At 41.1% G+C, this 27,329-nt stretch overlaps 1 protein-coding gene and 1 long non-coding RNA gene across 4 annotated transcripts in view; one reads left to right on the plus strand and one right to left on the minus strand.

The window, feature by feature from the left end:
* Window positions 1-21,109, plus strand: part of ITPR2 (inositol 1,4,5-trisphosphate receptor type 2) — a 470,949-nt gene extending 449,840 nt beyond the window's left edge. For 2 of the 3 annotated variants that reach the window (XM_072798592.1, XM_072798595.1), the window contains 2 exons: window positions 17,316-17,477; window positions 18,221-21,109. In XM_072798592.1, coding sequence (XP_072654693.1) covers window positions 17,316-17,477; window positions 18,221-18,307 — 249 coding nt within the window. In that variant the 3' untranslated portion in view covers window positions 18,308-21,109. Of the gene's footprint in view, window positions 1-11,236; window positions 11,378-17,315; window positions 17,478-18,220 lie in introns of those variants that run through there. The other variant, XM_072798594.1, reaches the window with a different exon arrangement.
* Window positions 15,084-17,333, minus strand: LOC140617340 (uncharacterized). The gene is made up of 3 exons (XR_012017584.1): window positions 17,193-17,333; window positions 16,377-16,455; window positions 15,084-15,221 (listed from the first exon to the last, which is right to left on the minus strand). It is a non-coding gene; the product is annotated as an uncharacterized lncRNA (long non-coding RNA).
* Window positions 21,110-27,329: the final 6,220 nt, after the last annotated feature.

A 27,329-nucleotide genomic window follows, 5' to 3' on the forward strand; every position in this document is an offset into this window, starting at 1 on the left:
TCAGAAAAGCTATCATCTAAATGAAAGTTCCGGCCCATTTTGACATCACACCCACTTGCCCCTATCCCAGAAGAGCATATTGGTTTGGACTCAATTCAGATTTTTTTTATTTAGCGTCCCTCAATCTGCATGATGTCCTATTTGAAAAATCTAGTAAAGGAATTTTAGCACTTTGGTGCTAATGAAGACGTTTGGCCTGAGTGTAAGATTTCTTTGGTGCATCCTGGCACATCATCTTGGTCCAATTTTGAATTTATTGTTAGGTCTGTGTTGTGCTGACCTAAAAGAACCACTTCAGATCTTTATCCTGACCATGCCCCAGATCTTTGGTGATGGACATCTGAAACAATTTAGAGGCTGGTGGAGAGGCCAGTGATGATAAAGTCTAAGGGAAAAAACAATTGGGTTTTCTACAAGGTCATTAGAATAAAGGAGAAATTCCAGAGAGGGTTATTGTAAATCCATTTTGTAAGAAAGATGGGAAATAATGAAATGAGAGTTGCAAATATGGATCACTCCCATGAGAAATGTCAAAATATTGACAATTTTAAAATGACCAAAATACTTATGACTTCCTAGTTGATAGTATCTCAAAATGGACCTCTCAGCACTTTATATATGTAAATGAAACTCTATCTACGGAGGCCATACTAATTCTGTTATAGAAGTCTTTCATTCTTCTGACTAGTTGATCCAGATACCATAAGTGATAGCCCAGGTTTTAATGGAAGCTAGAGGGACTATAGTTTTGACTATAACAGTTCAGGTTATACCCCTGTCTCTGCATTATTTTTAATAGCACTCCTTTCATGCTCAAATGTGTCCCTGTTTAGCCAACCAATTATGTGATTATTCCATCAGTGTGTATCATGAGTGCAATTAAGAATTTTCATTAAGGCTCATCCAATGATTAGTGGTGTTAAGGTATCACTGGTTAGGTCTTGTGGTATCTGGAGTGCTGGCTACCAAACTTTAGTGTACGTTGGAATCACCCAGAGGGCTATTAAAACACAGATCCCTGGGCCCCAACCTTGGAGTTTCTGATTCTGCAGGTCTGGGGTAAGGTCTGAGAACTTGCATTCCTAACCATTGCCCAGTTAGTGATAATGCTGCTAAGCCCAGAGGAGACACAACTTGAGGACCATCAGCTTTTTTCCTCCGTTTGGGTAGAATTTGTAAGATGAAGAGGAAGACTTAAAGACAGCCCAAAAGGTAAAAAAAAGAAAAAGTTTTAATATAAAGGACTAGTAAAAGAACATCAGTTGGTGAGCTGACCAGCTACAAACTCATTTTAATCAGATTATGGTGGTTAAAGCTCTGTGGGGTTAAAGCATTTTTCCCATGTGGTGGACTCCACACTGAGCTGTGCTTGGCAATTTTGAAATTTGGTGACTTCATTAGCATGCTCTCAAGGAACAAAAAGAACATTATTATTATTATTATTATTATTATTACTATTATTATCCCAAATGAGGAATTTAAGTAGCATTTTAGAAGATTTACCCATTTTTTTTAGTATGAGACAAACTTATATGTGCTCCATACATACACATGAGAAGAAAAGACAGTGAAATTCAAACAGTAGTAGATGCAGTTACTACAACAGATTTTTAAAAAATATTTATTTATTGTTTTAGAGAGAGAAAATGTGAGCTCATGCATGTGAGGGGGAAGGGCAGAGAGATACAGAGAGAGAGACTCCCCACTGAGCGTAGAGCCCGATGTGGGGCCCAATCCCACAACCCTGAGACCATGACCTGAGTTGAAATCAAGAGTCAGATGCTTAACCGACACTATATAGACACTGTATAGAAAATTGTAGACATAATGTTCTCTGAGCTCTACATAGAAGTCTGTTATAAGGGACGCCTGGATGGGTCAGCAGTTGTGCGTTTGCCTTCAGTTCAGGGAGTGATCTCAGAGTGCCAGGATCGAGTCCTGCATTGGGCTCCCTGCGTGGAGTCTGCTTCTCCCTCTGCCTGTGTCTCTGCCTTTCTCTCTGTGTCTCTCATGAATAAATAAATAAAATCTTAAGAAAAAAGAAATCTGTTATTATTAACTCTCCTTCTAATCAGTCACATAAAATGGAGATGATTATATTTGAGAGAAATATAGGGAGAGTTGTGTCAAAATATCAGATAGCACTTGCAGAAAAGCTGTTCTGACTTTTAGAAGGAATTTTATCAACTTGTAAATTAACTGAAACATGCACTGAGCCAAATTATTCTTTTTATGATTAAAGCACAAAACGGAACCTATTTGAACCTCAGCATGATTTGAAAATCCAAAACCCTCTCTTAAGACTGCTTCTAAAAAAAAAAAAAAAAAAAAAAGACTGCTTCTAGAGGATGAGAGCATGAGGATATCCAGACATATTCTTTCATAAAGTTTGCGCAGACCCTTCTGTAAGAGTCTGGCCCCCAAATTCTCAGATGTATCTTTCTCTAGGCCACTGTGAGTCTACTGCCGCCATAAGCTATGCAGCATTTTCCCAATCATATTTAAAATATAAACTGCACTTTTTGTTTTTATTGTTGACATTTTTTATTTTAAAAACAGAATGATCTTGATGAAATATGTTTTTCATCATCATAATCAAGAAAAGTGGTATCCAAAGTACATATGTAGATATAGAATAACAAAGATTCAGAAAAAAAGATTACTAAACCATGAATCCAGGAAAGTAAAAATAATTCAGGTCGTGGCACATTCTAAGGTCAAGAGACTTTAAGTTTTTAATTTTAATTCCAATATAATGTTAATTATATAATTTCAGGTGTACAATATAGTGATTTAGCAATTCTGTTCATTACTCACTGCTCATCATAATTGTACTCTTTAAGAGAAGAGGTGTCTTAGGACACCTGGGTGGTTCATTGGTTAAGCGTCCAACTCTTGGTTTTAGCTCTGGTCAAGATCTCATGGGTCATGAGATTGAGCCCCTCTCCCCATTCTTTCTCTCTCTCTCTCTCAAATAAATAAATCTTTAAAAAAGAAGGAAGGGAGAGAAAGGGTGCCTTTGGTGTATTAGATTTCCACGGTCATCCTGGTTCTGCCATGATCTTCTGGTATGTGACTTTGGATCAGTGGTTTAATTTAAACTATCTTTAAGGATTTCATCATCTCTATTAGTTAAGGACATTTGTCAGTAGTGTTTGTAAATTTGTAACAACCAGCTCTGGTTTCCATGGTGTAAGTAGTCCCACCGTGGCTGATTTCAGGCTACCAACATGGTGTCACTGAATGCAGATGTTGGAACACGATGGCACGACCCCGTTCTCTTCTCTGGGGAAACAGCTATGTGGTTCTGGCCTAATAAATCACTGAGAGGCTAAATTATCCAGTCTGTTTGTTCACATTAATCATGCTAATGAGGTATTTTGATCTCTGTGAATGTAATCTTAACCTACAAGAAATAGTGCTGTCAAGTATGCATTTTCAAACACTCATTTACTGATTTCAAAGCCCCCTTGGCTGGCATTGTTACCATTCTTGCCAAAGCCACCATTAATGCCCACCTGCAGATGGTGGTCTCCCCATAAGAATCTCTATCATGTCCATTCTCCGTGCATTCTCCATGCTGCAGCCAAAGTGTTCGGTTTTATTTTGTTTGTGTCTGTGTGTGTGTATATGTATGTGTGTTTGTATTTTTGCTGTAAACCAGGAATTGCCATTCGTCTGTTGGGAGCCCAAATCCTCTTAGCTCCCTCTGTATACAGAGCTTGTCCATAACTCATGCCTGCTCCCATCTGGTTTCTTACCTTCTACCACTCCCTGTCTCTCACATGGTACCTCACTTGAGTTACCCAGTCTTCTTTATGTTCTTCAAATATGCCAACATCGTGTTCAGCTTGGGTCATTTACATTATTATTCCCTAAACTCTGTCCTCTCATTTCTGTGCAAAGTTATCTCTTCCTTGTCAGTCAAACATCACCTCCCATAGCAGCCTTCATGGCCTACCCCGTCTATAGTAACACCTTCTTCCCCCAAGATAATTTTCAAAGCATCATTTTCTTCAGAGTGCTTACTCTTACCTGAAATTATTTCGTTGATGTTGATTTATCGTCATCTTCATCATTCACCTTCCATTAGAATATAAGCTCCAAAAAAAGCAAGAACTCTTTCTGAACTGTTTAGTGTTTTAGCCAGTACCAGGAAGAGTATTTACTACCTAGTAGGTACTCATTAAATACATGTTGAAGAAGAAGAGAAAGGAAGGATATTTGCTTTGGATTAGTAAAGAACAACCAAAAAAAGAAATAGTTCATACTAACAATATATCTTATTGAAAAAAATCAGGTTACCCAACTTACCTATATCATTAGTGCCATATGCAACAACTCCATTTTACCAACAATATATGTTAGGTGCCTGTGTCATACAGGTTCTATCAAATGGGTGTTCTTTACAAAAAGAAATCAGAAATGGATACTCAAAAGTTTAAAAACTAAGCAGTTCACAAATTTGTCCTCAGTGTAATTGTTTACCCATAAATAATTAATAATATCATAAGAGCATCCAAATTGGAACGGAAGAAGTAAAACTATCACTATTTATAGATGACATAATATATAGAGAAAATGCTGAAGACTCCACCAAAAAAAAAAAAAAAAACTGTTAGAGCTAATCAGCAAGTTCAGGAAAATTTCAGGATACAAAATCAGTATATAAAATTCTGATAATGAACTCTATCAGAAAGAGAAAATTTTAAATGTCCTTTACAATTGCATCAACAGAGCAAAATACCTACAAATAAATTTAACAAAAGAGACGAAAGATGTGTATGACAAAAACTACAAGATATTGATGAAAGAACTGGAAGAAATCATAAATAAATGAAAAGATATTCCATGCTCACATATTGGAAGCATGAATATTATTAAAACATCCATATTTCCCAAAGCAATCTAGAGTTTCAGTGCAGTCACTATCAACATTCCAATGGCATTTTTCAAAGAAATAGAACACATAATCTAAAAAATTTGTATGGAACCACAAAGATATCCCAAGTAGCCAGAGCAATCTTGAGGGAAAAAAAAACAAAGCTGGAAGCATCATGCTCCCTGATTTCTAACTATGTTACATAGCTCTAATAATTAAAGCAGTATAACATTGGTATAAAAACAGACACAAAAATGAATGGAATGGAAAAAAGAGCCCAGAAGTAAACACATGCATATATGGTCAATTAATTTGCAATTAATTAGTAGCCAAGAATATACAATGGGGAAAGGACAGTGTCTTCAATAAATGGGTTTGGAAAAACATGCAAAAGAATGAAACTGGACCACTACGTTACGTTACACCACACAATCACACACACACACACACATACACACACACACACACACACTGGAATTTTATTCAGCCATAAAAAAGAGTGAAAACATCTGTGATAACACAAATAGACCTAAAGGGCATTATGCTAAGTGAAATAAGTCAGAAAGAGACAAATACAGCATGATCTTTCTTATATGTGAAACCAAACAAACAAGCTTATAGATACAGAAAACATGTTGATGGTTCCCAGGGGCAAAGGTAAGGGTTATGGGATCAGGGGCTTGAAAATAATTAATGAAAAATGAAGATCAGTTATCAGCTAGGTAATGAAAATTACTATCTTCTCCTTGGTAGTGATTTCAGCTTGAAACTGGGTGCTACTGAATCCAGCTTCCACCAGTGAGAACTACAGAGGTGCCACAGACATTTAACCTCTGGCATGAGCCGGGTGGCTCCCACCAGGCTTTTGGGACTCGTTCATTCACTAAGCATTGACTGATTTACCAGATAGTTACTAAGTATTACCAGTACCAGGCCCAGTGCTTGAGCTAGAGGGATGAATGAGACGGATGCAAATTCCTGCCTTCATGGAGTTGTATTTTAGCAGGGCAAACAGACGTGAAATACAATAAGTAAGTATATCATATCGTGTGCTAGGAAAGAGTTCCTGGTATGGAGGAACAAATACACCCAGGGAAGGGGGATGAGAAAGCACTGCCTATGGCAAAGTCGAGGAAGATGACCTTGAAGACAGATTTGAGGAAGATGAGGACAGATATGTTAGGGATTTCAGAGAGACTGGGGCCTGACATTTGTTTTATGTTCTCTTGCTGATGAGAGGGTCAGTCCTCCAGGGCTGAGTGAGGGCCTGGGGGGTGGCCCAAAAAAAATCAGAGAGTAACTCAGGAGGGGTCTAGATTAAACAAGATTACTTGTGAATTAACAATCATTGCAGCTAGATGATGGGTCCAGTCTAGTCACCAAACTTAATATTTGGAATTTTCCATGATAAGTTAAAGAAAGGCACAAAAATATTTATTGTGAATCCTTACCAAGTTCATTAAATATTCTTTTATGCCATGATGTATAGTGGCTGTATAGTTCATCATACTATGATGTATCCTACTACCTTTGATCATTGGCTAATTTGTTGACACTTAAATTGTTTCCAATTTGTTGCTATTACTAAGAACACTGATGAAACTTTTCTACATGGTTCTTTGGGTCCATCCATGATTATTATTTTTACTTCATAAAAATTAATATCATATTTATTACATAACCATATATTACTTAACATAACTATTGTATAATTTCTTAGCCATATGACTTGGATAAGGCCCTTAAGCACTCCAAAGGTTCATCATCTTTATTCTGGACAAAATTGGCCAGTGTTAAATAGCACTTGGTCCTATTAATTTCTCAATACTTGTACCAACCAGGATTCTTCATTGTAAACAATATCAACTAGCTCTGCTTATCTTAGGAAGAAAAAGGATTTGTGGAGGTATGTACAGAAGGTAGGAAAAGGTGACAATCAAGCTCAATACGAGAAGAATCCCAATGAAGGGAGCTGGCCGGGAGGTCCCACCTAGGGAGTGTGCCACTGCCACTGATGCTTTCTCCTGGAAGTTGGCCTCAACACCAGGTGGCTTCACTACAGCCAGATGTCACTGCTGCCACCATTGCAAACAGAAGGAATTCATATTGCTTCTTGGCATCACTTGTTCCTCATCCGAATCTCAGGCAGGAGCAAGTGATGGGCCAGTCTAAGGTCACACAACTGGCTCTTTTGCCACAGGGAGGACAGACAACGTAGCACCCATGGCTGGATGCTGGATCCCGCCTCCCACCGAGACTCCATAGTGGTGGTCCCTGCAAATACAAGAAGGACATCACATGCTGAGTGGCCACAAATTGGACAAATGCCCACTCCAGTATTCCATACGCTGTTCAGAATACTTTGCCCCTGACACCCTGCCCACCACCACAGGATACCTGGGTGGCTCAGTGGTTGAGTGTCTGCCTTCGGCTAAGGGCATGATCCCAGGTCCATGGATCGAGTCCCTCATTGGGCTTCTTGCATGGAGCCTGCTTCTCCCTTGGCCTATGTCTCTGCCTCTCTCTGTGTCTCTCATGAATAAATAAATAAAATCTTAAAAAAAATACTTTGCCCCAATCTCACTGTGACGAGATCTCATTTTTGTCTATCACCAATGAGACTTTCAGATGCTCATACTTCAAATTATTTGTAGAAGAAATAGTTATATTCATTTTTTAAAAGATTTATGTATTTGAGAGAAAGAGAGAGACAAAAGGAGAGGGGGAGAGAGAGAGAAGCAGACACCCCACTGAGCACCAGGCCCGATGCAGGGCTCGATCTCACGAATCTGGGCCAAACCAAGAGTCAGACATTCGACAGACTGAGCCACCCAGGTGCCCTGAAATATTTGTATTCTTTGATAAAGTGGCCAAGAGAAACTTAAGGATAAAATATGGAAATTTAAAAAAATAAAAGTTTAAGAAAGAGTTAAAGTCTCAAGGATAAAAATATAGATTAAGTGGAGTCATGAATTGACAAGGAAAGAAAAACACAAACAGGAAGGGAAATGATTGACTGTTCAGCTTAGCATTGTGCCCACTGCAATCTGTAGGGAGCATCTTGGAGCCATCTGGCATCCCCGACAGTCTCCTCTGATGTGCAAGTTTTACTTACTACTTGTGCGTGCGTGTGTGTGTGTGTGTGTGTGTGTGTGCGTGTGTGTCTATGGTCAGTGTTTCACACTTAACACCTATGTAGGCACACCAGCAGTAGGAATCTGGGGGAAATGCTGGGGCGGGTCCTTTGGTTCCTTGCTCACTCACAGCCACTTGGCAGACAGGCCCCCTGCTCACTGTATCACCAGGACCAATGACTGGGTTCCCATCCTGGGTCTGGTACTGTCCTGTATCTCAGATGAGCAAGCCGATGGCTCACAGCAGCTCTAAGCACTAGGCTCCACTCCCCTCTCTCTGGTTGCTGCTCCAAGTTGGGTCCATGCCCCATCCCTCATAGCCCCCCACTACCCCACTTCACAGGTACCCCACAGCCAGAGCCTTCTGCCGCTGAGTGTTCTGGCTATTGCCTGGTAATGCTGTTAGTTATTGACTAGTTATTGACTGTAGCTCCTAGCAGCCCTAAGCTACTGTTGGACCCATGCCCTCATCGGCCTCCCAGCCAAGAACCACTCTCTCTCACAGTGGCTCTCTGTCAGTGAGGGGCCTGGTCAGTTGGGAACAGATCAGAACCCTACCATTTGCAGATATAGCTGATGTGTTGTGTAGACACCCAATGTTAACTATGTCAGGGATTCAAAACAGAATCTACAGTTTTGCTCTTGTGTGCAGCCACTGCCCTCTCATCATGGAGGACAGGAAGCTTCTAAGAGGGAGCCTGGGAAGGAGGGAAGGATAAGGAACAGGAATGGGAAGCAGGGTGGGTTTTCAGGGACCATAGTCTTTGCTCACAGCCCTGCCTGCTGTCCACAGTGGGACCAGCCATCTTGGGTACAAAGCTAAGCTGAAGGGTCATCACCTGTACCATCATTTCCTTCTCAGGTCCCTACTGAGAGCCCTCCTCTCCAGCACTGGTGCCTTTTCAGGTTACCTGGTATAGGCAGGCTTTGGAAATCCCAGTTCTCTCAACCTCCTAAGTAGCCAAGGCCCATCATCTAGCATGCAGCCCACCCCCAGGGAATGACTTTCTGGTCGGCCTACTGCCTGCAGAGCCTCTGCCCATTGCTGGAGGCCGCAACCTTCATTACCAGCTACCTTTTCCACTACCTAACTCCTCTACCAGTCTAGAAATATATAAGGACAGGAATCTTGACCCATGAGTCTTAGAAACTCCAGTGCCTAACACCCTTCCTAAGACACTTTTATAAGTTTTTTTTTTTTAATGTTTTGAGTCCTCTTTTCACCTGAGGAGGTCCACACTCACTTGCTTCACTCTGGATTACTAGGGTGAGGAAGCCATAGATAGGGGGGCCTGCACACATCCACCTCTGCAGAAGCTCAAGGCCTGCAAGGCTACGATGTGGTGGTGAGCATCCCAGCTCCCCTGCTCGCCCCACACTGGCAACAGGTCATTCTTGCTCCCACCTTGGCTGTGCTGCATAGGAAACAGGGGCTGTAGGATTACACCAGTGTCCAGTCCCTCCCAGCTGTCACTTTTTTTTATTCCAAACCCTCAGCCCTGCTGAGATAAATAGGCCTGTTGTTTTTATAACCATGTACCTCTCCTTCTTCAGACTTATTTCTCTCTCTACCTTCTGGAACAAGAACTACCTCCTGACAGGCTTCTAGGCCAGCAGCCCCCTTCCCATCTACCCTGGAGGTGGGGCCATGGACGGGGGCCAGGCAAGAGCAGAGCAGTAAAACCAGGGGTCATTACTCACTGAGCATTCATTAGGTACCTTACACAACTATAAGCTATAAGAGGGCCCAACCTCTATGCATCTTGCCCCAGCAGTCCAAGGATACTTTATGTTTGTGTAGTGCTTTGTCATGTTCAAACCACTTTCATGTACGTAATGCATACTTGATATCTGAGCATTTAGATTTTAAAAATATTTCAAGGTTTGACAATGCCACTATAAAGGGATTTTGTTGCTTTACAAAATCATTCGATACAGATTTGCTTTGGATAGCTACCACATTTAAAACTTTTCAAACCACACGAGTTTGTTACTCTACTACATTTGTGGGAAGTCACCAGTTGTAGAAGAAAGATACAGAGAGATACAGATACAGAATAACAGGGAGATATAGAAGGAAAATACAGTTGATAAAGACTGGCAAATGAATCTTTCAGTTCTTAACATGTCATTTTTTAATACATAGGATGAGTTGCCAAGTTTTTCATTTATTTGTCAATTCAGGAATAGCGTGTTAATTTCAAAGGACGCAGCTGGATCCTTTCTGTCACCTCCGGTCCCTAAAGTTTGCCAGACAAGTATATGTTTTCCAGCTCATCCTTCCTTCCTCATGAACCCAGGGTCTTCTTCATCTGAACCCCCAGGAGAACAAGCCTTTTTGTTGCACACATCAAGCAATACTTGTCATGTGCAAGGGGTGTTTGAGGTTGGGCACAAGACTAGAAATCCAGATGCCAGTGTTGGGGACATCCCTTAAATTTTTGAGATAATGCCTAACCTGCCATCAAAGTCACCATGTTGGTTAGAGGTTGAGAAGTACTCCCCTCCGTGTCCCTACTGCACTGAGCAGAGACTTGAGATGGGGTGCATGAAGCACTCCCCCATAACCAAAAGGATTACTTTCACTTCAGAAAGAATCCCTGTTCCAGGATATTTTTGTAGGTCCAAAGTTATGGGAAAGGAGCAATGATGCTTTCCCTCAGGGGCCTTCCAGTAAGTAGGTAGTATTTGCATTGGTAGTGTTCCTTTGGAGAGCCATTTCTGCTGACATCTTCAAACCAGAAGGCAAAGAGAGGAATGCAGTGGGTCATACTGAGGCTTTGGGGAAATGGTTATACTTGTCAGCCTAGGAGGCTTTGTAAATGATTTCAGATTGGAAAATGCAGTATAAACAGAAGGCTTAGAAGAGAGATGGTAACCAAGACCTTAGCAAAAATGGTCTTGTGACAGCAAATTCTCAGCATAGTCAGGGAGAGTGGAAACAGAGGTGAGGGTCTAGAGTAAATGGTTTATTGGCATTTGATTACAATATAATACATGGTATGTTCAGTGTGTTACCCCTCATTAGCAATACTTCAGAGCACTCTGCAAAATTGCCATGAATGTCAAGTGTAGTTGCATTTCATGGGTATCTGCATATGGATCTGATACACTGCCTAGAGGCTTTGTGTTTCTCATTTTCAATACGTAAACCTTTAGCAACCAAGGGGGTTCAAGTTATTATATTCTCACTGTGGTCTGTTTTTCTTGGCAAATTCAGAAGCTAAGCAGTGACCGCTCCATAAGACATGAGGAAGGAGTACAGTGCAGTGAAAAGAGCCCAAGATTTCCAGTTGGACGGGGTGGAGGCCAAGGGCTGGCCCAGCCACTTTCAACACCTGTGTGACCTTGGGCAAGTAACTAATCCTCTTCCCGACTCAGTTTTGTCATCTGTAAAATGGGGATGGTAACAGTCTCTACCTTATGGAGTTGTTGTGGGTATTTGCCAGAGCATGACTCAAGTGCCTGACACTTGCTAGGCAGCCAACAATTGGGATCTAGTACTGTGATGTAGAATACGATCCTTGCTGCCTGTTTAGTTTACAAACAGGCAACTTTTAAAGATTTATTTATTTATTTATTCATGACAGACATGGAGAGAGAGAGGGGGAGAGGCAGAGACACAGGCAGAAGGAGAAGCAGGCTCCATGCCGGGAGCCTGACGTGGGACTCGATCCCGGGACCCCAGGATTGTACCTTGGACCAAAGGCAGGCACCAAACCGCTGAGCCACCCAGGGATCCCCCAAACAGGCAACTTTTAATGGGTGCCTCGTACAGCTAAAAGGACATAAGGCAGGATCCCTGGGTGGCGCAGCGGTTTGGCACCTGCCTTTGGCCCAGGGCGCGATCCTGGAGACCCGGGATCGAATCCCACGTTGGGCTCCTGGTGCATGGAGCCTGCTTCTCTCTCTCTCTCTCTCTGACTATCATAAATTAAAAAAAAAAAAAAAAAAAAGGGACATAAGGCAACTTCACGAAAGCTTGGTTCACTTAAACCCATCCCATTACTTCTTAATCTCACTCTGACAAGGAGAAGAAGCATTTCAATCTTCCATGTTCTTGAGCCCTTGGCCAGTTAAGCATCAACGGAGATAGAGTCCATAAAAGCTATTCCACTATGTAATGTGAAGGATCTTGTCCAGAAGTGGAAAGCAAGTGCAGGGACATCTGCCACTGTATGTAAGACCTCAAGGAAACCTAAACTTTCTAGGTTTCAGGCTAGGCATTTGTAATATGCTGAGCTTGGGTTATGTGGTTTCAAGGTCGTTTCTAGCCTCCATGCTATGTCTCTGTTTGTTCACTTGGCGAGCTCAAGGCTTGTCTCAGCAATTTGATTTGTAAAACTTTCCTTGAATTCGTGATGAGCTGGAGGAGACACAGAGACCACCTGGGGTCACATTCTGGTCTTACAGATGAGGAAACTGGGACTTGGAGAATAAGGCCCCCCACTCCCCTTATATAACATAGCCAGTTTTAGGCTGAGCTAAAACCAGCACCCGGTGTTCAGACTCTTAGGTCAGTGCTCTTTTCACCATGCCACCATACCACTCTTTCACATAAATGTGATATCACGTGAAGAACTGAATGTGAAAGCAGCACAGCTAACCTTGAGGGACCTGACACCCTGATCATTTTATTGAATAACTCCAAAAGTAAGTCAATCAAATTGATCTGTTTGAAGTACTCTTTGATTTTTTTTCATTTCTGGCCATCTAGAAAGATGATTATTTGTAAATTTAGGGATAGCTAGAGGGTGACGGCTGGCATGCTCTGTGTATCCTTTCTCAGAGACGTGACTAGTTTATCCCTGAGCTTTGCATTTTAGAACCCTCAAGAAGCTCTGAGTTTCCACTCCCCAAGTTCCACTCCCCATTTTTTTTAAGATTTTATTTATTTATTCATGAGAGACACAAAGAGAGGCAGAGACACAGGCGGTGGGAGAAGCAGGCCCCCCACAGGGAGCCCAATGCGGGACTCAATCCCAGGACCCCCGGGATCATGTCCTGAGCCAAAGGCAGATGTTCAACCAAAGGAGCCACCCAGGTGCCCCAGTTACTATGTTCTTACATTGTAACCTCAGAACCTAACAAGTTGATCTGCAACTTCTCTGACTCTCTGCTACTCTGTGGTCAAATATTTTCATTCCTGGTGGAAGAAGGAAATGATTTCATATTGACTAACAAAAGTCCACATGGGAATCTACTAGTCATGTGCATGATCACAAGATGTACATAGCATATATGAGTAACTAAGAAGTAACGAACCAAATCAGGCTGCTTCGTTAGATGGTGGACACGTTACAAGTCAACGCGGTAAGGAAGTGCTGTCCTGTTCTGTATATCTGTCTTGCAGTTCTGGCTGAGACAAAAATCCAGGGTCTCACCCAGCTCAGTCTGAGCCCTCCATGGAAACTGCTCAGTGCGCCATTAGAGCAGAAAGAGGAACCTTGGGGGATTTAATTGGGAGCCACTTTTGATGAAAAAGCATATACAGCATTTGGAGAACACTATTGTATTTGAGTTAATTTTGGTGGAAAAAAAAAAAAAGTACTTCCTGCACCAATTTGAAGAAACATCAGTTGTGAAAATTATTTTTACAAAATTGGCTTTCTTTGAAAAAAAAAAAAAGAGGACAGAGCAATTTCGGTTGGCAATTTTTTTTCCCATTTTAGTGAAAGATGTAAAACATTCAAGTCAGGTTCCTTGAAGATTAAGAAAAGGCTCTACAATGCATTCATTATTGAAAAAGAAGTCTTCCTGACACACGGTATTTTAGTTTAAGACAATGGTCAGTTGATGTAGAGAGGAAGGCAAGAATAAAACAAAAGCACACGAGTGGGAGAGAAGAGACTGAGACACAATCAGACAAAAACAGAGAAAGATACAAGCAGCAGAGGAAACAAAGGTGAGGAAAACCAAAAGGGGATTAGGAACGAGAACAGCTTTTGGGGACTCCGAGAAAGGACCCCAGAGACCACCAGCACAGGCTTGTCCTTGCTTTCACCAGCCTGGAAGTCTGTCTCTCCACCGGGATGAGCAATTCCATGAGCACAGGAACTGTGCTGGGTTTTGCTTGCTGTTGTTTTCTCAGGGCCTAGCACAGCCGAGCTAAACACAGTAAGAATTAGCCAATGAATGGATGAACAAAGTGACCAGTGGAGAATGAGTATGTAGGGAGAGGCCCGCCCCTGGGACCCCAGCGATAGGATCTCTTCAAAGGTGGCTTCGCGGAGTCTCACCCATGTTCTCTTTGAAGTAGTGATGCCAAGCATTAGAGCAGTGGTTTCCTTCTGTTTCTTTTGGAGGCTTTCTGAAAGTTGATGTTTTCACCATCCTGACCCTGGGTATCACCATGTCCATCAGGACCCTCTAACTCCAGCCCTTCTGGTCTATCGATGCCCCCTAGAATCCCTATCCTAGTACAGATCACCTCTCCTGCCCCAGAATGCTGCCTTTTTGGCTCTCCCAAGACAGTCCCTAGTCTTTTAGCCCACATGGTGGCAGCTGCCTATTTCCCCAACCCTTCCATACTAAGGGCCATGCCAGAGGGTCAGCAGACTGGGTTGCCTTCATTAAGAATCATCACCTCTTCACCCTCACATGAAGATGCCTTTTTCAACCTTTCCCCATTACAGCCCCCTGATACCTCCTGGTCACTCCTGGACATTCATCACAGATTTTGGCCCTTGGCCACCCACAGCCTCACATCCACCCCAACTACTGACCTCCTTCAGGATGACATCTGGGACTTTGTGCACAAATCATCCAAAAGATTAGCCCCTGAAAATGCAATTTTAAGAAATTGTAGTAAAATACAACATAACATAAAATTTACCATATTAAGTGTATAGTTTTAGAGGATTAAGGACATTTACATTGTTAGGCAATCATTACTACCCCCCTTCCAGAGAATTGCATCTTCCCCAACTTAAACTCTGTGACCAATAAATACTAACTTCCCCAAATCACTGATATTTTAGTGGATTTAAGGCAGTCTCACCCTAAAATCTTCATTTCCTGAACTTGTCCTACCTTTGGAATCTTCCATTTTATTATCCCACTTTCTGTCCAGAGTCTTCTGTCTTGCCAAGAGACCCCAATGCAGACAGGTCTAGGTTGAGGTCCCAGCTAAAAACCATGTGCTGGCCTCAGTTTCTTCATGTATAAGGCCCCGACCATACATAATACTGTAAAGAATATAGATCCTAAGCAGATAAGAGAAGTGAAGTGAGCTGTTGAAAGGATTAAGTGCTGAGAGAGCAGTGAGCCCAGGTCTGTTCTTCATCCCGCCCACCAGGCCACGCATTAGCATCCCTCAGTCCAGCTGGCACTTTGCTGCCAGTCTAGCTTCCCAGCACTGTGGCTTTCTGACACAGGACACACCATCCTGCATCAGTCCGGCTCTGCCTCACCTGAGCGTCCACCCGAGCTGTTGGAAAACCATGGTTTCTGCAGATGTCCCTACAAGTCATGGTCTCCCAGTTTGCTGGACCATTCATCCTGCCCTACCAGCATTTAATGGCGCACTTTTTTTTTGGCTTCCTCTTCCCATTCCCCACAACAGCTATTCCAGATCTTTCCCCTTCAGGCTGTCTCCCTACCCTGCCACGACTCCAGCTGTTATCATTTATCTTCTTTGCATCGACAGGAGTTCTTAAACTGGAGTGCACATAGGAATCACGCACATCCCCAAAGACGTTCTGATTTGGAAAGAGGTAGTGGGTTTGAAGCCTGCAGTTTTAACAAGCAACCCCGGAGGATTCTGGTATACACAACACACAGTCCATTTTTCGTGGAAGCTGTCCAAAGCCATCAGCCCCTTGGAGCAGACATCTTATCTGATTTTCTCCTCTAAATACCAGGAAAAAGATGTTGAAGGATTGATTGAATGAATGAATCTGGCTGTCACTCTGCACTTCAAATTAAGTTACCATTTTTTCTTTGAAATGCTAATTAGCTACAGCTGTTTAAATGCAGTTTCAAATTCTTTAATATGTTTTCTCTTTAATTCTTCATCTGTCCTTTTCACTGCATTGGGGGTGGGGAACCATAAAGAACTTGTTGTTTTCTGAGCAGTGACAATAACTGCAGAACACCAGCAACAGCTCCATGGCTAGACGAGATGGAGACAGAAGGATGGAGATAGGTCGGGCCTTCCCACTGATCCTCAGGGGAGGAAGGTACTCTGTCCACCCTGATTCTAGTGATTGGCCAGGTAGCAGTCATGGCAGCCCCTGCAGTAGGCTTTTCTTAAGTGGGAAGATCACCGCTAGGGATACTGAGGAAAAGGTGACCTAGAAAAATAGGGAGGTAAATAGTGATGCAGGGTGACATACCCAGTCAGTGGTGGAAAGGCTCACCTGGCTTCAAATCCTAGCTCTGCCGTTCCCTGGCTTGTCAAATGGGTGTTTAAACTGTTGGAGCAGCTCGTTGTCTCATCTGCAAAATGGGGACAATATGATTTACCCTGCAAGCCCTTTTGAGGATTGAAAAGTGTAATATAAGTAATGCACAGTGATTCTATGATGTTAAGCAATCAGAGTTTTCAAGAGAGCCGGGCATCTGGTGAACTACTTGTTTCGGCAACGATAGAGGGCTGCATACATGCACACACCCCTACACCCAGTCTGCCTAGAAAAACAGAAGTGGTACCAGCTATTGCCCTCTGGGGAAGTCTGACTCTGAAACCTCATCCTCACTGTCATAAAATGTTTCCAAAGGGAGCAGACAAAGTAACCTAGGGCCATGCCCTCCCACTTCCCTCTTGCCTGAGCAGAGCTCAGAGCCTGTCTGGGGGAAGTGGGTGGTAAGCTAGTGTAGCATGGGTGGCTGGAACTGAAACATTTCTTTTACCACCCTCCTATGCGGCCACCCCTTTCTCTTCTGGGGTAGGAGGTTGGGGGTAGGTGGAGAAATAGCTCATGCCTCTACTGTACCCACACATACTTGGATCTGTTCTCCGCAGACTCTAGACCCTACCTCATCATTCATCAAGATTTCCTGAATGCCCTCTGGGTTCAGATGCTGTGCTAAATGCTTTACCCAGGACCTCCCTGGGAGCCCATAGGAAGTTTGTTCCAATACCTAAAACCTTGCCCCAGCTCATGAAAACCAATGTCTAACCCTCACTTCATTCCCACCCACAGACCATCCCCAGGCAGGGCCAGAAACAGTACCTTTGGCTTTGAGTACTAAGAAACTTTGACACTTAAATTGTTGATGCAAATAACCTTCTCTACAGAACTTCAGGCTCTCTTCCATACTTATTCCCTTGCTCTTGAACATGCGTTTGCTTCTAGGAGAAGAATTTAGACTGGTTTCCTCGGATGCGAGCCATGTCCCTCGTTAGCAATGAAGGTGACAGTGAGCAAAACGAGATTCGGAACCTGCAGGAGAAGTTGGAATCAACCATGAGTCTGGTCAAACAGCTGTCGGCTCAGCTGGCAGAGCTCAAGGAGCAGGTCAGTGTGCTCAGGGAGCTGGAGCTGGAGTTGGGGGCTGTGGAATCAGTCACCACCTTGGGTGAGGGGAGACCTGTGGCTCCCTGCAGCAAGACTGGTATCCACAGAGAACTGTGAATTCCAATAAGGAACCCCCACTCTGTGCTGGGAGGACTGCAGCTCCACAGGTAGAGGCTTCTACTTACCCCACTCCCGCCTGTGTGACTCTTCTCCACCTATGGAAGGGGGAAGAGGGAGCAAATGCCAACATACAAGGGCCTCTTTTCACTTTTTGATAGAAAATTATATTTTCTGCCATCCTAGCAATTACTAAACTCCTCGGAAAGGCAGATCGTCACTGGGACCTGTCATTTCAATGTTATAATCAACCCCTTCATCATATGAAATGATTAGCGGTAGTAAAAATACTATCAAAAGTAGCTGCGATAGCTATTAAAATGACTACGGTGACGGTGATGATTATCTGACAAGTCAGGGCTGCTTTAAAAGAACCATAGTTCCTGTTTTCAACCACAGAGAGGGGTTTGCCTTTTTCTTTTTTTTTTTTTTTTTCTGTTTGTGGAAATTCGCTTTAAAAAAATATTTTCCTTTTTTTTTTTTTTTTTTTTTTTTGGTAAATATATCCTATATGATGCCAGACAGACAATAGGTGCTTGGGAAATATCATCCCCATGTTGCATAGCCCACCAGCCCCGGGCAAAAGTGAGAAAAACCAGCTCAACACACTCTCTCTTTTCCCCCAGATGACAGAACAAAGGAAGAATAAGCAGAGACTGGGCTTTCTCGGATCAAACACACCCCATGTGAATCATCACATGCCACCACACTGATACCATGGGGGGGAAGCCGTGACCAGCCTTTCATCAGTGTCTTGTCTGATCACTGAATAAAGAACTGAGACGGAGGGGAGTGAACAGGGCCTATTGTTGAAAGTTAAAAACAACCAAGTGCCAAGATGTTGAGTGGCTTAGCCCTGAGAACAATTTATAACTGTGTTGTCATGGTTGAGAAGACCAAACTTAAAAGCTCGAAAGCACACAGCACGCATCCTTAATGCAACGTGAAGTAGCTTGCTGAAATGGAGGGAGAGGCTGGGGGGAGGCCGGGTGGCAGGGGGTGCAGCAGAGACAGAACCACCTCATGCTAAATCGGTGAGAGTTTTGTCTTAACTGCTGACTGTCACCTTCGTTGTGGTGGGTTGGGGTTGATTTCTTTTAATTATGGCGTGTAGGTTAGCGATACAGGAATTCATCCAGAGACTAAGTTTTACTAAGGAAAAAAAATAACAGCAAAGGCTAAAAATGAGAGTTGCAAAGAAAAATGTTAATGCTCCCAAACCGTAGCTGTGACAGGGCAATTTTCTTATTTATAACATGCAACACAATGGATTTACAGCTCTAGGAACGTAGTGCTTTGGAGCTTCTGCCCTCACGCTGACAGCACAACTGGAATGTGATTGCTTTCTCCCGGATTCCGAGGGGCTCTGTCTACGTGGAGCACAAAAGAGGATTTTCATATAACCTGTTCAAAACATGTTTTAAGTCATGTATAGGGTGAGATTTTAAGAGATGTGGGGAAGAAAAAGCTGACGGTAAGCCCCGGGGAAGAATTTTTTTGTGAACATATGTATGCTATTAAATATATTGAGAATAATAAATGGAAATGCTTAAAGGTGACAGGGAATATTGAGAAACTTATGATGGTCACATTGCCTTTTATAAATATGGACTAAAAGCTATTTGATTCATGTTTGCTGTGCTTAAAGAACTGAGTGGTTTTATTTATCCTATTTAGGCAGTTAAGAAAAAAAAAACCATGAAATTTATTGAATACTCAAGAAAATGCAGCATTTCAACTGCATATTTTAACTGTATCAGTAAGAGCTTTTCAGAATGTAGAAAGATAAAAATCTCTTCCCCAAATTGTTTTTATGTTAAATTATGCAACCAGGATTTGTGGAGGGAGAAAATAACCTGCCATGCTCATAATATTCCTAGAGACTATACATTTAGAATGTTAAAGCAAAATATGGGTAATAAAAGAACTGCTGCATGGCAAGGGGACAAGGCACATGACACCAGACTCTGGGAGATGCTTTGCAAATTGACCTCTGGCCCCTGCTCCCCCGAGGAACAAACAATTACCTCTGGACTCTTTAAACTCTCAAGTTCTTACTGCCAAGGTTTAAGGTCTGGATAGGGTTTGCTATGACCATTTTCAAAGCTTTTGGATTGTTGTCATTTAGTTTAAAATCACTGGCTCTTAAAATTCTTGAATCATGGTCTGGGTAGATTATTAAGGATTCCTGAACCAATCCTTCTTCCACAATGTTAAAATGTAGACTTGGTGTGAAGCTATTGGAACCCGGAGCAACAGTTTATTAACTGAATCTACTGGTACCTCCCACCCCCATCCCAGTACTTCCCACATTAGAATTCTTTACTGTGGCACTACAGTATTTTTCCTTACCAGTCACCAAAGGGCCATGATCCCAAAATACAAAGAAACTGGGATATAAAGCTGCATAGACCACAGAGCTTTGAACCTGGTAGACATTCAACAAATACATGAGAAATTTCACTGTCACTCAGTTACCCTTAATCCTTTATTAAAACTTTGAACTATATCACATACTTGATTTTTTAAATGGGTTCACCAAACCAAAGTCGACCAAAGCAGTCATATTCTAATCCGAGACCATCATTGTTGTAACAGTATTAGACAAGAGTGCTCTTTCAAGTATTTTAATTGGACAGAGAGTTTGCAGGTGGGGAGAAGAAGAGGAAACTGGTAAAGATTGACCCTATTGCAGTGTAGGAACACATTTCTGTTTTAACACGAAATAAAATATTTTTGATGTCTGAGCATCAAGAGAATAGGTTAATTTGTACAGATGAGAGCAACCTGCTTTTCACATGATGAACTTTTTATTCTTTTCTGGGGCCATGGGAGTTCTTTTATATAGTGAAGAGCCATTGGGTAGATAACTACTATGAACAAATGGCCTAACCTCTCCCACCATTATCAGTGGCAGCTCACCGTTTCACAGCATATTTTCTCAAATGCTGAGTATCCAAAAGAGATTGCAACTGACCTGACTCTTGTTCAAAACTGAAATATTCCTCAATTGCATTTTCTTTCCTGCCTAAATACTTAGAGATCATAGAGAAAAATAAACAAAAACAAGCAAACAAAAAAAGGCACTGTTCAGGCTCTTAAAGTCATGATGTCACAAGAAGATAATAATGGGGAAATTTGACATTTGCTATAAGTTCATATATGTTATGTATATGTTTGTTAATGCAACTGGAATATTTGACCTAGGCAAGTTATCGGTTAACATTTTTATATTTATATAGTGATATTAAAATGAGTACAATAATCTTTGATTTTGATGTTAAGGGAAATGTTTTACTCTTTAGTTATTAAAATGCACATCGTTTTAAAAGTATACGTTTTCTGCTGAATATAATTTTAAATTTCAAAAAGATTTTATATACCCACGTGCTACATTCTGAGGCCCAAGAGTTTAATGAAAGTATGTTTCCTAATTTATAGTATCATTTTAGATGAGAAAATGCTTGTATCATATGAGACTATAATATTAATAAATTATATACATGTAAAAATTATTTTTTCAGCCCCTTGAGAAAGTTCATTTTAGAAAGGGCTTATTTCCTTGCTTACTGAAATTCCTCTGTTGATGACGAAGATCCAGTTTCTAGTGGATTCTTGACTGTAACAGGAAGATATTCCATTCAAGTCAGAACTAATCACGTGCTTATTTTCTCAGTTCACAACTCATTGTTTTAGCTGCTCTTTCTAGTTTCTAGTTGTCTCATTACAAACAGTAATGCAGTGGGCTCATCCCCTACCCCTATATGCCAGGGTTGAGATGAGTGGACAGGCTGGCGATCTGGGGATTTGATCAGGGAAGGTGAGGATTGCATCTTCACTATGTTAGGGAAAAGGAGTAAATGATAGATAATAGGAAGCAAAGGGCCAACCCTCCAGAGGCGTAGTGGACTAGGGGGTAAGTTAAGTAAATTTTGCACAGGCATAATGAGGTAACAGATTACAGACTCCAGACACAACATTTGAAAAAACCTAGAACAATGCTCTGTGGAACAGCAGCAGTAAGAGGTGTATTCCCTCAGCTGTTCTTAAATCAATAAGGAATAATAAATCAGTGTACTCTGACTCATAGACCCACTCCAATATGCATGTCCTATGATACAGTTCGAAAGAGTGGACCAACCACTTTAACACAAACACACATGCCTAGAGGAACTAGGCAAGTCACTAAAATGGGTGACATTTTGGGGTGCATTCCATTTGCAGGGAGTAGGGAAGCTATAGTGAGCTTTCTATTTACAAAAGCTGACAACTAAATCCAGCTTTTAGAAAATGCCTGAGACCATTTGAAGCCTTCTAGTCACTCATTGGCTATCTCTGAAATAAGCGTTGGAAAAGTTATGTCATTTAGTAAAAGAAAACACAATGCCAAAACCAAGCAGAGGAGCTAACATGCATGAGGGAAGTGAAGAAATCTGAAAATAAATCCAAATATCATCTCTGAACTGGAGTGTTTCCACAGACTTGAATAATTTATAAAATTATCATACCAATACTTCTCATATCATCACCAGTAGACTTTTTTATTCTGCAGTAGAGTATTACTATTTTTGCCTCAAATAATATGATTCTAATAGAATATGTCAAGACCAGATAAGTATAATTTATAAATTATTAATAAAATGAGATCTGTATAACTTTTTTGCGTGTGATACCTTAAGTGCTTTTTCCATTTCTTACCATGTTTCTAAATAATATATCCATCAGTATGAAAGTCATTATTATTGCTCTTTTACATAGTGAGGAATGAAGGACAAATATTTGATGGCTTGGACCACACTGCACTAATCCAAATGGAACATTGTGCTCAGCATTTTTCAAGAGCTGGCTAAATCCGCAACTGGCCAATACCCACTGGTTTATCTACATTGTATCTGGTGTGCAACATGGGCTCAGTGGACACCGGCCATTTGGTCACCTAGAATTTCCTGGTTCTTAACACACAGTGCCTCAAAATGATAGTTCCCCTCAGAAGACAACAAAGCATGCAACAGCTGAAATCAAAATGAGTTGCATGAATCACATGCAAACCATGAATAGAATTCTTTGCTCATGTGGGCATTTTCCAGTATGCCACAGTTCCTTGAAACAGTGTGGCAAGAATTGTTTTGTTTTGTTTTGTTTGGAATCAGAGGAAAGGTTGAGGGAAGGAAATTGGACAATGAGTTCCTCTTCCAGTAAGAATAATTGGCACGAAGGGCAGGAGTCTGCATGTGGAGGGGAGTGTGATGGATGTCTGCAAGTTACCCTGCCTTTGGTCAGCCATGGTGCTTTGAGGAAGTCTCAGGAAAGCCTCATCTTCATAGAACAACTGCAGGCCAGAAATCTGTGCACTCTAGCCTCTTCCTTGTCTTTCTGCAACAGCAGAGCTGCTGGTACATTCCATTGAGTTGGCCACATAACAAAGAAACAGAGAAATTAATCTTGATGCAGGTAGATTTATAGGAACAGAGGTTAGTTGTTGAACTTAGTTTGACTCCATTTAACAGAAAATTCTGGTTTTTAGGCTTCCATATGAATTTCCCCTAGGTTAGCCCATTCCCTTTTAACACTGGTCCCTGGGCTAAAATCACTCCTGAAAGAATTACCTCCTCTCAGCAGTGGAAATGTGGCTATGGGCATGGATTTCTTCTACAGTCCATTGTGACACATCCCTCCAAAATCCCCCTCGCCCCTGCTCCATCACATGTGTTTGCATAGGAAAAGGTTTCTGAGGCTGCTCCCTGTTCTAGTAATTGCTTTTAGTTTTGATTTTATAATTGTCTTCACTTTGGACAATGGTATCTGCCCTTCCATATGCAGTAAACTCTTTTCCTTCTTTTTCAATATGGATAAGATGTTTCTTTGTGATCCTGGTCTCCTTGGTAGTATATTCAAATAAAAATTCTATGAAAACAATAGCTTCAAATTATTCCCTGCTTTGTAAAAAATATTAATCTACTTTGTATCAATTAGGTTTTATCAGAGAAGCAAAATATGATGACTGGGATTTAAGAATTTGATCTCATGCAGTTATAGTGAAGAGCTTTATGGAAGGCTGGTGCTTCTGTATCTGGTTGTGTGGATCTAAAATCTAAAATCACTTAACTCAGTGGGCCCGGCAGTCAGGAAGAAAAGCTGGGTGTGAAGCAGGAAAAAAACAAGGACAAACTGGAACCCATCGGGACAAATTAAAATCTGGACCTAGCTCTCACCACCATCAAACTCCATAGTCCATGTGACTGAAAAATGAAGCGGGTGTTCTTCACCTTGGAGCTGCATATGTACATGAACATGACCCAGGACTCAAGAAGCTGAAGGAGATCTTATAGGGGCTGAGGAGTGTGGACTGGTTGCTGTCCCATGCCATAACGTGCCAGGAGGTCAGGCTGTGAGCTGCAGGGGCACCTATTGCCTATTCCTTCTAAACTTCAGGGCTCTTGCTTCACTTCCATCTACCACATCTTGTGAAACTATTTCCTGTGTTCAAAATTAACCTGTAAATCTATGAGAAAGGGGATTCTGGGAAATAATAGCTCCAGCTAAGCTGGATTGACATAGTACATAGCCATTGCACTGGAGCAGACCTTAATGCCTAACAAGAGTGATGCTCCTTTTCTACTGGACACACTAAACACACTTCCCAGCACCTATTACAGTTGAGTGGAAAATACATGACTAGCTCTGATCAACGGATTGTGAGTTATTGACAAGCTGAGGCAGAAAAAAGTCCCTCCACAACCTCCAGTTCTTTCCTCATCCTATTATGGAAGCCAAGATGGAACCATTCTGAATCCCTGAGTCATCTCTTTGAAAGGAACTACGCTGGAGAGCCTTGATAGGCACAGCAAAATTGGTATGAATGAGAAATAAGCATTCATGTATTAAGGCAATGAAACTAAAGGAGTTCTTGGTTGTTGTTAAATAAATGAGATCAGGGTAAGTTTGATCATTACTGTAACATAAGCCAGCCTACCTGACTAATATAGACACATGTATTAGGCACCAGAAAATTGACCCTAATACACAATTTCTGGTATGCAGCCAAGAAAAATATAAAGAAAAATCTACATATGCAAAATATTCATCATATCATTATTTATAATGCAAAACTGGAGTGCAGTCCAAAGTCCAGTAATTGTGTTTAAAATTTTCACTCATAGGATGGAATGTGATGAGATCAATGAGAAGTATGTAAACTGAGGCAACTTTGGAAAACAGGATAAACTTTAAAAATAGCTGCAATTATATGTGCACCATTAATTGTATAAAACCATGTTTCTCAAAAAGACATGAAAATGCACCATAATGATGTTTGTTTTAAAATAGCTATAGGAGGGGCACCTGGGTGGCTCAGTGGTTGAGCATCCACCTTCGGCTCAGGTTATGATCTCGGGTCCTGGGATCAAGTCCCACATCAGGCTCCCCACAGGGAGCTTGCTTCTCCCTCTGCCTGTGTCTCTGCCTCTCTCTGTGTCTCTCATGATAAGTAAATAAAATCTTTAAAAATAATAATAAAATAAAATAGCTATAAGATTATACATTATTTTCCTTTCTCTTTATTTTATATGTTTTTAAAATTGCTTTTATAGTTTAATAATAACCTTTTTTAAACGAAATAAAAGTTGTATTAAGTCCAGGAAGCATTTTCTGAGGACAAGTTTTCTCACACTCACATTTTTATAGGATAACTGGAATTGCAGATTAAGTGAAATCATAGCCACTATTTATATTGATTTCAACAAGATATTTAAGAAAAGTTACGATATTGCTGTAGACAAGACACAAAAATTTGCTGGATCAGAGTAGAATTCTACAAATCTGTATGTAAGTGAATGATTTTACTTAATGTGAGGTTAGAGTAAAACATCCTTGGCCTATTGTTAGATGTCAGTCCTTGGCCTTTTCTTGACCAACATTTATTTCAATGTCTGAAGTGAAGAAATAGATGGCAAAATTACAAAATGCGGGGATGACAAAGTTGGGGAGTAGACTGAACATGTTGGATGACAGAAACAATAATGTCAAAAAACTAGAACAACAAACGAATCTATTCTGATGAACTTTAACTGGCAGAAATGTAAAATTTAGCTTCAAAAAGCTCAGTTGCATAAATATATGATAGAGCAGACAACCATTCATGTAAAAAACCATGAAATTTTGAATAAAATCTAGATCCATGTTTATATATTAATTTATTTCAACATATGTTTATTTAGTGCTTACTATATTTCAGGACTATTGCAAAAGTCCAGGCATATATGATAAAGGTTTTTTCTCAAAGAGTAAGCACTGGGGATAGAAAAAGGGATGGGTTACAAGAAATATTCAAAAGGAAAAAAATCTACAGAATTTTGGTGCTCAATTTAGTGAAGAATGAGAAAAAAAGGAAGACTCTAAAATGATTCCTGGACTTTGGGCTTGATGAATGGGAGAATACTGACGTCCATTGGAGAAATAGGCTGTAAGGGAAAGTATAAGATGAGTTTATTATTAGACGTACTAGATTTTGGTTCTTTGAGAAATTAAGAAGAAATATCTCTTAGATAGTTGGATATATAAACTCAGAGTCCATGAAAGAAATCAAGGCCAGAGAGGAAAGATTTAAGAATCAATAAGACATACATGGCAGTGAGAGCAAAGGAATGAAGGAATGCTAAAAGACAGTATAGACATTGAGAGGAGAAGGTAAAAAATAAAGCCCAAAGAAAATCTAGCCAGTGAAGCCAAAAAAAAAAAAAAAAAAAAAAAAAGCCAGTAAGAAAAATCAAAGAGCTAGAGTTTTCAAAAGGCATGAAACTTCCTATCAAATATGCTTATATCTTCTCAGATCCTCATCTATCCCTTCTAACTTTTCATTCATAAACATATAAAAAGTAGAGAGTAATACTTACTACTACATCTAATAATATAAAAACAAAATACCATTATCATATAAACTAGGTAACTTAATACCATTACTAAGCTAAGAAAAATCCAGTAAGGAATTTTTGTAACTGCATCTGGGCCATGTGCTAGACATTCCAATCTCAGAATCAGTTTGTGGACAGCCTAAGGTAAGAAACTAGGAGAAAACTTTGATGTACTCTCACTGTTTGTCTGTAATTCCAGGACATGGGCCACCCCATGTTATCTGAGGAAGAGGTGGCCATCCCCTTTTATAGGAGAACTACGTTTTGAGTCAGTCAGTTCTTTTTTTTAAGGCTTATTTATTTATTCATGAGAGACACAGAAAGAGAGGCTGAGACACAGGCAGAGGGAGAAGCAGGCTCCTTGTGGGGAGCCCAATGTGGGACTCGATCCCAGGACCCCGGGATCACGACCTGACCCGAAGGTGGACGCTCAACCACTGAGCCACCCAGGTGGCCCATCAGGCAGTTCTTATATCAACCTTCCCTATCTCCCTTCCGTTTTCACCAAATCTTCTTACTCTACCTCTAGAGATCAACTTCCTGTTTACACTGCAGGAAGTAGAATGGGGTGACCAAGAAACAAGGTGGAGAAGTGATAATAAGCCCGGACAGGGAAAGTTGCTGGCATTTCCACATATGTTGAATAAAAAAGAATGCACTGCATCTGACCCTAGAATCATTGTAGGAGGAAAACTTTTCTGCTTCTTTGAGTATTGTTTTTTGGGCAATGCAATTTGGGCTGCCAGCCATGCGTGTCAACCCGTTCAAGCAAAAGAAGTGTAGTGGGAGTGAGGAGAATGACCTTCTACCAAAAGAAACTCCTATT

The sequence above is a fragment of the Canis lupus genome, chromosome 25, assembly GCF_048164855.1.
Source record: "Canis lupus baileyi chromosome 25, mCanLup2.hap1, whole genome shotgun sequence".
Lineage (NCBI taxonomy): Eukaryota > Metazoa > Chordata > Mammalia > Carnivora > Canidae > Canis > Canis lupus.